At 43.3% G+C, this 12,805-nt stretch overlaps 1 protein-coding gene across 5 annotated transcripts in view; it reads right to left on the reverse strand.

The window, feature by feature from the left end:
- NASP (nuclear autoantigenic sperm protein) overlaps nt 1–4,868 on the reverse strand; it is a 30,159-nt gene extending 25,291 nt beyond the window's left edge. The window contains exon 1 of one of the 5 annotated variants that reach the window (XM_023761889.1): nt 4,647–4,868. In XM_023761889.1, coding sequence (XP_023617657.1) covers nt 4,647–4,705 — 59 coding nt within the window. In that variant the 5' untranslated portion in view covers nt 4,706–4,868. The remainder of the gene's footprint in view (nt 1–4,646) is intronic. The other 4 variants (XM_014463815.2, XM_023761886.1, XM_014463814.2 and 1 more) reach the window with 4 other exon arrangements.
- Nucleotides 4,869–12,805: the final 7,937 nt, after the last annotated feature.

Below are 12,805 nucleotides of genomic sequence, written 5' to 3' on the forward strand. Positions count from 1 at the left end.
TTTTTTTTAAAAAAATTAATTTTATTGATTTTTTACAGAGAGGAAGGGAGACAGATAGAGAGTTAGAAACATCAATCAGCTGCCTCCTGCACATCTCCTACTGGGGATGTGCCCGCAGCCCAGGTACATGCCCTTGACCGGAATCGAACCTGGGACCTTTCAGTCCGCAGGCCGACGCTCTATCCACGGAGCCAAACCGGTTTCGGCAGATTTATTAATTATTATATTATTTTCTATACAAACAATCATAAAGATACTTGTGCCTAATCCTATACCAGTACAGTTCATTACAATGTTATTCACTATAGCACTGTTTATAATAACTAAATACTGAAACAACTCAATTGTCCAGCCATAGTGAACTTGTTATGAGAACAGAATACAATGAAGCCATTAAAAAAATTAAGGAAATGCTCTGGCCAGTGTGGCTCTGATGGTTGGGGCATTGTTGTCCATATACCAAAGTGTCAAGTATACAGCAATATAAAGTAATTACAATTTATTCATATATATATGTATGCATAAGGTATCATTGAGGAATATGTAATAAATCTCTAACACTGGTTGACTCTGTGTGATTAGGGAGTAAGGGTTGGAGGGAAATCTCACTATATACCTCCATTCTGGATTTTGAATCAGAAAGGTTATTTTTTTTAAACTTCAATGGTCCATCAAAAATCAAAATTATCCACCAATATGCCCTACATTCTCGTGCAAACAGCTTTACTTAAACAGCAACCTCTTCTTTAAGGAAGAGTTCACTGTAATCCTGCCCATTTCATTTTTCCCTATCTGTCCATATGCCTAAGCCCTGCAACAAAATACCAAATTGCTAAATATTGGTGACTACTTAGAAATTAGAAAAGAGGAAGTCCAGAATATTTTTATTTCTGAGGTTGGAAACAGTATTATCCAACTAAAATAAGGTATAAAAACAGGATTCATTAGTGAAAACTGGGGGTTTATGCATTAAGACCTGTTGATTTGAGGTGTTTGCGGAGCACAAATAACATTCAAAAGGCAATTCAGAGCAAACATAGGACTAACAGACATAGCATATGCAGTGCCTGTTACATTTTTTAGTGCTCTCACCAAAAAAGAAAAAACACCCATGTCCTGTCAGGTGTTTCTCAGTGGTTAGAGTATCTGTCTTCACAAAGGGTCACAGTTTTCATTCCAGCCCCAAGTCTGGCACGTGTGCAACAGATGACTGTGTCTCTCACATGCTTATCTCTCTCTAATTCATACTGTATTCCAATTTCCTATTGACTTGCTGTATTCCCCAGAATATAGGACAGGCGTGGGCAACCCCTGGCACACGTGCCAAACATGGCATGCCAGTAACTTTTGCTGGCACGTGAAACCCTCTCTTATAATCTTCCATTTACAATTTTTTTCTTAATATCGACTTTTTTATTTTTCAGATAAATTCAGTGTAAGTGCATCTTAGATAAATAACTAATTTTACATAATAAGTTATCTTAAAGACCATAGACATGGATTGACGAGTGAGGGGAAGAGCAATTTCAATAGTGTCGAGAACGAACTATTGAGGACTTGGAATGCCATTCCAGAAAATTTTTTTGTTGAAAAAATTTGCAACAGCGTTACTCTCCATGTTTTCATCCACATTGTTCTCAGTGATGAATTCTGTTAAGTCTCGTAATAGGAGTAGCCTGATGGATGAAAGTAGTAGCTCGTGCATATCTCTGAAGGTCACGAAATATAAACCTGATATAAAATCTGTCATCAGTGATGCAGCAGCAAAAAGTCCCACTGATAATATCTAACAGAGTCATAAAATTTTCTGTCGGACTATCAGTGTACATGTATACATTAAAAAATAAATGTATTTTTCATCATCATATACTGTGTTTTTGTCGCTCAAATGAATTTTATTATTTCTTCAAGGTTCTTCACATTCGTACACCTTAAGAGATATCAAGTAGGCGTAACATGTTCTCAAAAAATTAGGGTTGGCACGCAGAAGAATTTTGAGTCAGAGATTTTGTTGGTTTTGGCACGCACTCACAAACAGGTTGCCCACCCCTGATACAGGACTTAATTCTAAGGAAAGAAACCATGTGTATTTTATCCTAGCTGTAGCCTAGCACCAAGCACAAGGTCTGGCACCTAAATCAGTATTTGTTAAAATAAGGAATGGTCCTGGATGGTGTGGCTAAGTTGCTTGAAGTTGATTCCTGGTGAAGCACATACCCAGGTTGTAGGTTTGATGGATATTTATCTCATTCTTCCCTCCCCTCCCCCCCTCCCCCCCTCCCCCCCTCTCTAAAATCAATTGAAAAAATAAAGGAGCAATTCTGAATCACTATGGTAGGATTAGGGCAAGTGATTTTGCCAATTAGCATGTAAATGCCAGAACTTTATTACTGAGCTAAACTACCTTTTTTTGTCATCTTCTAAAGCAATGGATAAGCAGCTCAGGAATTATGACAGGGAAGTCAAAATTCAATGACTCCACATAAGACTTCTTTTAACTTTCTCATTCCTTCTCACCACTACAGTACAGACTCTTATGTGCTTTATATTTCCTAACATAAAGCCGTAAAAACTAATTAAAAAAGTAACTATAATGAGGACTGATTTAGCATTTTGACAATTATTACCATCAGCCATGTTGTTTAAATGGCAAGAGGAAGAGAAGCCAAATTGAAGCTTTTTACAGAAGACAAAATTGTGGCCCAACATCACTGCTTAAGGTTTAAGCAATGAAGCTGGTATCCAAAAAAATAAAATCAACCCTGCACTGAGGTTTATTTCTCATTCCACCTTTCCTCTCTACCAGTTTGGAAGTTATATTCCTATCCTTTCAGTGGTTATGCTGGAATTACAATGTGCATGCTTATTCAAATCTAAACTCAGAAGCATTTTCTTTACCCTCTCCTTAAAGCGCCTTAGGGGCTTGACCTCTGAATAGTCTCAACCAAGATGTAACTTCTGAATGCTGCCTTTTATTGTTCTTTCAGACTAGCTAATTAGGTTTACGTGCAATTTCATTTCCTCTCAGATAAGCTTTTGGGTAGGTAATGACAAAATAAAAACTTGGGTTTATGGGACTCTTTCCCCCTCCCCACTTGGGAGTCTGTACTTGTTCTTCAATAAATCTCCACCTTTGCTATAAAAATAACACACACACACAAGAAAAAGAACTTGGGTTTAATGCAGACTCTACCAGTTACTAATTTCTGCATTCTGATCTTGACTTTTCTCACCTACAGGAGAACTACTTCATAGTATACTCATGTGGATCAAATATAAACATTGAAAGACCCCAAAAGTGATAGGTAGCATAGGTAGAGATAAATAAACCTCTGGTAACTGTAAGTGTACTAACACAAAGTGTAAGGCTCCATCAATTCATAAAAACGTCACAGCAACCTCTCTCAGTACAGTGCACCAAGAAAAGTTAATAAATAAAAAGTGCACCAAGAAAAAAATAACAAAGCCCCTGAGAAAAAGGAAAGATTGCGCAGTTGGACATACTAGATGGGAAAGAGCACGTGTTCTCTTTAATGAAATGTTTTCACTATTGAGCGTCGACCTATAAACCAAGAGGTCAGGGTTCGATTCCCTGACCAATGGTTCTCTCTCATGATTGATGTTTCCATTATCTCTCTCCTTCTCTGAAATAAACAAATAAATAAAAACCATTAAAAACACGTTTCCTCACTATTCAAGAAATATCTCAGGACTGAGTAGCATGGTGCCACCTTCGGAGCAATCGTGTCTTCATCATCCCCTCGTCCTTCGGTGCATTCCTACTGCGCATTCACCTACCACCCCAACACCGCCGCCAGCGAGCAAAGCTCCCGGCAGCTCTTGGTGAAGATGCTTCACATCCCCGAGAAGCCCCAGAAACAGCGTCTCTCGCCGACACTCCCACAGTCCAAAGAACCACGATGCTCTCCACCACAGGCCCAGAACCGGCTCGCTGCAGGTAGGAGGGCACGAGGTGAGCGAGGAGACCGCGGGGAACCAGCCTCCCGGTGCCCCACAGCGGAAATCACAGGCTCCGGCCGCGCAGCCCCAAACAATGGAAGTTTTCCCGCCTCCTCAGGGCCCCGCCCCCTGCTCCACCGCCGGCGGAGGCCGGCGAACACGGGCGCAGGATCCCGCCCCTGAGGCCCCGCCCACCGGCCCCACCGGTCCAGCTTCTCCTGCAGGGCTTTTCTTTTTTTTTTTTTTTGGCGCCAAATCTCTATTGGTTATATTCTCTCAGGTTGTTTGGGGATCCTACAAGGAGGCGCGCGCCAGGAGTGCGGGGGCAGTAAGCTGCAGCGCCGTGAAGGCTCAAGGGTGCGCTGGGCCCCGCCTCCCCGCCGAGAGCCCCGGGCCGGGGGAGGAAGAAGAGGGGCTGGCGATGCAGACAGACGCCGCTGCCCCCGGCAAGATGGCGGCCGCGAAAAGCGGGGCAGGGGGCGCCAGCCAACCGGCGTAACTGCTAGCGCGCGAGACTTTATGCCAGAGGTGGGCTTCTCCAGCGTCCAGGCCTCCCCAAACAGCGACGGTTGTTCACTAGGAGGCAAGCCCTCCAACTCACTGGTCTCCCCTCCCGGGGAGCCCCAGTCTCCCCCCCGCTCCCCGCGAACTGGCCGGTGCCTCAAGCTTTCCGCGGTCCCGCTTACTTGTCGGCAGAAACCAGCTCCGCAGAGATGGCGGCAGTGGCTGTGGACTCTGCGTCCATCGTTCCCCTGAGGTGGCGGTCCAGCGGACGAAATACAGCCTGTGAGAGAACAGCGAATTTGGGACGCCAAAGACTCACACAGGGACAGAAAATGGCAGATTGGAGACCCCGCGCGGCTGGGCCCTCTCATATATCAGGGCCCTTCGCCCCGCCCATCCACTTCCGGATCCTCCCCCTCTAGTTTAAAGGACCAGAATCCAGCCCAGTCTAGCCCAAGGACACCCCCATCCTCGCTTCTGACTCTCGGTGTACCTTTTCTCCCTGACCTGTTTTCGCCCCAAAAAGCAACTTCCAGCTTCTCTAGCAAGTCGCATAAGAACTGGAATCTTGGCACTACAACTCCTGAGTGGGCGGTAGCCAGCGGCTTCCACAGAAAGGGACGCTGGTGCTGCTCGGCATATTTGGAGTGAAGAGCCGAGGGTCTATTTCCGGCCCGGATAATGCGGAGGTTCTGAGACTTTATCCTCGCAGTCGTAACGGATGAACACGCAAGAGCCGGGCACGGGTACAGCAGCAACGGCTAAAACTGATCTCGGCGTGAGACGCCTGTATGGGAGCCTCAGCAACAGCTGAGCGAAGGAAATGCTCGCCTAGGATTGGCTACCGCGGAAACCACCGCGCTCGATTCAAAGCTCAGTTCTGCAGTGGCGCACGGCTGGCCCCACCCTCCGGGCCCGCCCCCTCCGGCTGGCCCAATCGGCTGCCGCCATCAGCTGAGGCCCGACCCAGACTCCAAATCTGACTAGCTTAGTGGTCCCAGCTCTGTCCCCTCCGTTCAGCGCTAAGATTTGTTTGCCTGCTACAAGCGAGGGTACTGTGCTTAGACACTTAAAGAAAGCGATTAGCAGTCATACATACGTAATCTTAACAACACTACTAGTCAGATCGGTGTTATCAACTACATTTGGTAGAAATGGAAACCACAGTTCAGGAAAGGGGGGACTTGCTCAGAAAGTTGCAAGCCAAGTCGGTTCTGGAAAGGAGTGCGCTTCATTTTCTGCAACTGATTGGAAAGATTACTGGCAAACTGAAATGGCTGCACTTACCCACACCTGGAGCATCATCCATTGCGTGCCACCTTAGCCTTGCCTACAGTGATCTGAATAGGATTTTATTTACGTCCAGGTTCAGGCACACTGGTAAAGATTCCTGGTGGGTAAAGAGACATGGGCTCTTCCGTTATTAGCTGGGTGAACTGAGCCAAGTCGTGTGACCTTTTAAGATTAAATGTAGCCCAGGCCGGTGTGAGTCAGTTGGTTGGAACATCGTCAGGTACACCAGAAGGTGGTGGGATCGATTCCGGGTCAGGGTACAAACCCGGGTTGTGGGTCCAATCCCTGGTCAGGGCGCATGCCGGGGGCAGCCAGCCGATGGTTTCTCTCTCTCTCTCTCTCTCTCTCTCACTCAAAGCTGGATCACAAGGTTGGAGGCATGTAGGAAGCCACCCATGGATATTTTGCTTTCACATGAATGCTTCTCTAACCCTCTCCCTTCCTCTCTCTCTAAAAATCAATAAAAATACATTTTTAAAAAGATTAAATGTGCCTGTCTGGTTGTGTGGCTCAGTGGTTGAGCGTGGGCCTATGAAGCAGGAGGTCAAGGTTCGATTCTCCTCAGGGCACATGCCTGGATTGTGGCTCGATCCCCAGTGCAGGGTTTGCAGGAGGCAGCTGATGGATGATTCTCATCATTGATGTTTCTGTCTCGCTCTCCCTCTCCCTTCCTCTCTGAAATCAATTTTAAAAAATTTTAAAGATTAAATGTAAAATGAGGACACATTAGTATCCACCCCTTAAGGTTATTGTAAGAATTATGTGCCTGGTCTGGCAGATATGGCTCAGTGGTTGAGCATGGACTCATGAATCAGGAGGTCACGATTGGATTCCCAGTCAGGGCACATGCCTGGGTTTCAGGTTCAATCCCCAGTAGGAGATATGCAGGAGGCAGCCAATTGATGACATTACAATCAAAAGAGAATATATAATTGGATTACATCAAATGCATTGGTGGTAGATTTGGGCCATAGGAGAAAGCAAAGCAGGGAAACCTCTGGGATTGGATGAAAAGTAAAATGATAGACACATCTTTTACATAGGTGGGTACAGGATAGCTAACAGTCAACAATTAACGGGGTAATAATAACAATGAAAGGATTTATGGTCTCTACCCTGGGTGCACTGGTTGTGCCCTGAGGGGTCTAGAAAAAGGGGAGTTACACTGACATTCCAAAGGGCAATAGGTTAAGGAAAAGATTGACTTTTTTCAGGGAAGATTCTAGCCTAGGACATGACTACCTTCCATAAACTGCTTTCAGTTAAAAAGTTTAATTTCAGACCATCCTTTATGGTTACTTTAGGTCTCTGAGTTTGCAAGGCCACCATGAAGGCCTTACCTCATCAGGTTAGCATGTGGCCCCTTTTCATCCACAACCATATTCTTACCATGCTGGTCTCCTTTCTGTTCCTCAGAATTCCCAAGCCCTTTTTCATATCCAGGGACCTTTGCACTTGCTGCCTCACTACCTAGAACGGTCTTCTCCCAATATTTTGAGTGATAGCCTCGAATTCATCTGTTAGGCCTCATTTCAAACAAAGGGAAGCTAATTTTTTTTATACATATATTTTATTGATTCTCTACAGAGAGGAAGGGAGAGGGATAGAGAGTTAGAAATATCGATCAGCTGCCTCCTGCACACTCCCCACCGGGAATGTGCCCGCAACGAAGGTACATGCCCTTGACTGGAATCGAACCTGGGACCCTTCAGTCTGCAGGCCGACGCTCTATCCACTGAGCCAAACCAATCAGGGCGGGAAGCTAATTTTGATTGAAATCAGGCCTCCCTACTCACCTAATCAATATTAGCTTCCCTTTGTTTATGTCTTCCATTATACTTATCAAAATCTAAAGTTAATTTACTTGTTATTGTTTTTGTTAATCTCTCACCCTTCTAAGTATGTAGGCTCCATGTGACCTTTTCTGTTTTGTTTACACCTAAATCCCCAATGCATACAATAGTGCTTGACGCATACTACTTGTTCAAAGTAAACTTGCTGAATGAATGATTAAAGCAATAATAGTGTAATCATAATTAGAACTGGAAAATTTTCAAAGTATATCTATTTAAAATAAAAGCTAATAGCCCTGGCTAGTGTAGCTCAGTTGATTGGAGCATTGTCCCAAATACCAAAGGTGGTGGGATCAATTCCTGGTCCGGGAACATACCAGGTTCCGTCCCCCATCAGGGCACATGTATGTGGGCGGCAACTGATCGATGTCTCTCTCTCTCTTTCTCTCTCTCTCTCTCTCTCTCTCTCTCTCTCTCTCTCTCTTTCTCTCTCTTTCCCTTCCTCTAAGATCAATTTTAAAGATAAAATACAGCCGTAGCCGGTTTGGATCAGTGGATAGAGCGTCAGCCTGTGGACTGAGGGGTCCCAGGTTCGGTTCCGGTCAAGGGCGTGTGCCTTGGTTGCGGGCACATCTCCAGTGGGGAGTGTGCAGGAGGCAGCTGATCGATGTTTCTGACTCTCTGTCTCTCTCCCTTCCTTTCTGTGGAAAATCAATAAAATATATTTAAAAAAAAATACAAACCAATATTTTATTGTAAGTAATGAGGGTAAATGGGACTTCATCTTGGGAGGAAAATTAAAGTTCTATTTAGCAATATTTAGAGAGGACTTCCTGTTAAATGTATGGGGTGAACAAATACATTTACACCCATTCCCTTTTAAAAAAAAAAAAAAATATATATATATATATATATATATATATATATATATATATTGATTTCAGAGAGGAATGGAGAGGGAGAGATGGAAACATCAATGATAAGAGAGACTCACTGATGGGCTGCCTCCTGCACATCCCCACTAGGGATCAAGCCCACAACCCTGGCATGTGCCCTTGGCTGGAATCGAACCTGGGAACCTTCAGTCTGCAGGCTGACACTCTATCCACTGAGCCAAACTGGCTAGGGCTATTCCATTTCCTTTTGAAACCTGTCTACATAAAAATAAAGGAATTTTTTTAAAGGTAAAACTCACAAGATCAAAGAGAAGGAAGAAGCAACAGCAACAAAATTTTAAAAGCTGGAGAAGAGATGGACAAGTAGTAACTGACCCAGCAGACTAAGAAAAAAGAATCCTAATGGGGAAAGCCATGAAGCAACCAGATTAGCAATACAAAAACCACAAAAGGCTCAAGAATTGTGTGTGGCCCTAGCCATTTTGGCTCAGAGAATAGAGCAACAGCCTGCAGACTGAAGGGTCCGGGATTAAATTCTGGTCAAGGACACATACCTCGGTCGCAGGCTTGATCCCCGGCCCTGATCAGGGTGCATGTGGGAGACAACCAATCAATCTCTCTCTCTCTCAAATCAGTAAAGACATATCCTCCAGTGAGGATTTAAATAAATAAATAAATAAATAAATAAATAAGTCATGGGGATGTAATGTATAACATAGGGAATATAGTCAATAATATTGTAATAACTTTGCATGGTAACAAATGGCTATTAGACTTATTGCAGTGATCACTTCATAAGGTACATAAATGTCAAATCACTGTTGTACACCTGTAACTAATATATTGTATGTTAACTATACTTTGATTTTAAAAATATAGAGCATTGCTTGTCATTGTTTCAGAGGGAAACAGGAGTCCTTCATAGATCATCTTTTCCCAAACAAATACTGTGACTTTTTTCCAATGTGTGCTATCAGTCCCCCTTCTCAAGTATCCTTTTTAAAATTTGTCAGCCTTTGACTACAGCTTCACAATCTCTCTCTTGAAGAATGTCAGAAGGTCTCCCTTTTCCTACTTGAGTGTGAGACAGCCCCTCCTCCTTTGCAGTCTACGAAACAGTTTCTTTTTTTTTTTTAAATATGTTTTATTGATTTTTTACAGAGAGGAAGGGAGAGAGATAGAGAGTTAGAAACATTGATGAGAGAGAAACATCAATCAGCTGCCTCCTGCACATCTCCCACTGGGGATGTGCCCGCAACCCAGGTACATGCCCTTGACCAGAATCGAACCTGGGACCTTTCAGTCCGCAGGCCGACGCTCTATCCACTGAGCCAAACTGGTTTTGGCAACAAAACAGTTTCTGAAAGCGGTCTTAGATTGTACTTGTTTATAAAGAATTTTGATGAACTGGAATGTGATGGTGTTAGCCTCTGGCTGGTGAGTACTCTCGTCATTCTGGAATGTGGTCTTATAAAGACAAGTCTCATTTTAAAATTCTGAGCCTGTGGTCTTTTATTCAAAACAATAATCATATAAAAAATCCTTTTTGCAAAAATACTCATAGTTTTCCCAAAGACCTTCCTTAATACTTGGATATTCCAAACACCTTCCTTTGAAGTCTAGCATTTTTCTCTTCCATTTTTTTTTTTGAAATATATTTTATTGATTTTTTACAGAGAGGAAGGGAGAGAGATAGAGAGTTACAAACATCAATGAGAGAGAAACATTGATCAGCTGCCTCCTGCACATCTCCTACTGGGGATGTGCCTGCAACCCCGGTACATGCCCTTGACCGGAATCGAACCCGGGACCCTTCAGTCCGCAGGCCGACGCTCTATCCACTGAGCCAAACCGGTTTCGGCTCTCTTCCATTTTCTTAAGTTTAACTTTCAGGTCCTCACTTTGCAATGGCTTTGGTGAAGTGAGTGAAGTTCCCCAACATCACATTTTAATTGCTTCATAAAGTATTGCATCTTTTTTTAAGATCCGCAATTTCACTTTATAGTGAATGTGCACTGTACAGTCCAAAGATTAGACAAAGATGTCTATACAGCAATGCTGTTAATGAGGATGAGATATCTGAATCAAGAACCATTTTTAAGTAGTTAGTTTATTAGTGAATTTTTAAAAATCCTCATCCGAGGATATTTTTTCATTTCTTTTTAGAGAGAGTGGAAGGGAGGGAGGAAGGGGGAGAAAGAAAGAGAAAAACATTAACATGAGAGAGACACATTGGTTGCATGCTGCACGTGCCCTGACCAGGACTGCAATTGAACCTGCAACTCAGGTGCATGCCCTTGACCAGAATGGAAACCTGAGACTCTTCAGTGCATGGGCAATCTAACCACTGAGCAGCACCAGCCAGGGCGAATGAACAATTTCATATTATAACTTTTTAAAAAATTTATTTTTAATTGATTTTTAGAGAGAGGAAGGGAGAAGGATAGAGATAGAAACATCATTGAGAGAGAATCATTGATTGGCTGCCTCCTGCATGCCCCATACTGGTGATCAAGCCCGCAACCCAGGCATGTGCCCTGACTGGGAATTGAACTGGCGACCTCTTGGTTCCTGGGTCGACCCTCAACCACTGAGCCACACCAGCTTGGCATCATGTTATAACTTTTTGCTTCCTTATATGAGCTGAATTGTCCTCCCCCCTCAATTTATATGCTAGTCCTCAGAATGTGATTGTATTTGGAGTGGGCCCTTTTCCAATGACTGGTGTTCTTACCAGATGCATACACAGGGAAGACAATGTAAAGACAGGGAGAAGATGGCTGTCTACAAGCGAAATACAGAGGCCTAGAACATTTCCTTCCCTCATGTCCCTCAGAAGGAACCAAGTCAGCTAATACCTTATCTTCCACTTCTAGCTTCCAGAACTGTGTGAAAATAAATTTCTGTTGTTTAAGCCACCCATTCTGTGGCACTGTTCCAGCAGCCCAACAAACTAATACACATCATAGTTTACCTCATAACCATGGAAATGTGGATCATGAAAGTGTAAGGGAGCCATGGTATCACATAGTAAGCCATCTGGGAAGGGTGAGGTCAGGAAAGATGTCCTAGAGAAGTGACAGCTAAACTGAACATTTAAGTAATGGGTGTTAGCCCATAGAATGGGCCAAGGGGTACAATATTCTAGGTAGTAAGGGCCAGAGACAAAAGACTAACTTCAAAATGCCTCCCTCCATTTACTTAACCACTGCACCAGGGTTGTTTCAAAGACATAAATCACGCCATGTTATTCCCTCAAAACTCTTCCGTGGCTTCCCGCAGCATTCAGGATTAAAAAAACCCTCACTCACCAGCCTCTGCCTAATTCCAGCATTACTTTGTGTCATCCTACCTTTGCTCACCTTCAGTTTCTTTCACATAAGCCTTCTTTAAGTTTTCCCACTTCTTCCAGTTTCAAGGCCTTTCCCCCAAGCTACCCAATTTGCACAGAACACTATTCCTACTCTCACATCATTTAACTAATTAATCTCTATTCATCCTTCAGATCTCACATGATAAAAACAGGCTTCTCACTGTATTTTTGTGCAGCACTTCTTCCAACTGTAATTAAACTAATTATGCAATTACTTTAAAGTCTTTTCTGAAGTAGACTACAGGGACCATGTGTCTTGGTTATACCTATATCCCCAGGGTCTAGCATTGTACCTAACCCACATAAGTACCCAATAATTATTTGTTCAGTGAAGAGCAGTGTTTTGACTAGAAACCCAAAATGAGTTTTGTGTGACTGGAGTTTATAAGGATTTTCTTTTCTTTTTAATATATGTATTTTAAATATATATATATATATATATATTTAAATTCTTTATTACTTAAGGCATTACAAATGTGTCCTTATCCCCCCCCATTAACCCCCATCCCCCCACCCACTCATGTTCTCATCCCCCTGTTGTCCATGTCCATTGGTTTGGCTTATATGCATGCATACAAGTCCTTTGGTTGATCTCTTCCCCTTACCCCCTCCCTCCCCTACTTTCCCTCTGGGGAGTGATAGTCTGATCGCTGTTTCTCTGTCTTTGGATCTGTCCCTGTTTATCAGTCTATGTTGTTCTCTATAATCCACAAATGAGTGAGATCATGTGGTATTTATCTTTCTCTGACTGGCTTATTTCACTTAGCATAATGCTCTCCAGTTCCATCCATGCTGTTGCAAAAGGCAAGAGTTCCTTCTTTTTTACCACAGCATAGTATTCCATTGTGTAGATGTACCACAGTTTTCTAATCCACTCATCTGCTGATGGGCACTTAGGCTGTTTCCAAATCTTAGCTATGGTGAATTAAATATATTTTTATTGATTTCAGAGAGAAAGGGAGAGGGAGAGATAGAAACATCAATGA

The sequence above is a fragment of the Myotis lucifugus genome, unplaced genomic scaffold (genome assembly GCF_000147115.1).
Source record: "Myotis lucifugus unplaced genomic scaffold, Myoluc2.0 scaffold_222, whole genome shotgun sequence".
In the NCBI taxonomy this organism is placed as follows: Eukaryota; Metazoa; Chordata; class Mammalia; order Chiroptera; family Vespertilionidae; genus Myotis; species Myotis lucifugus.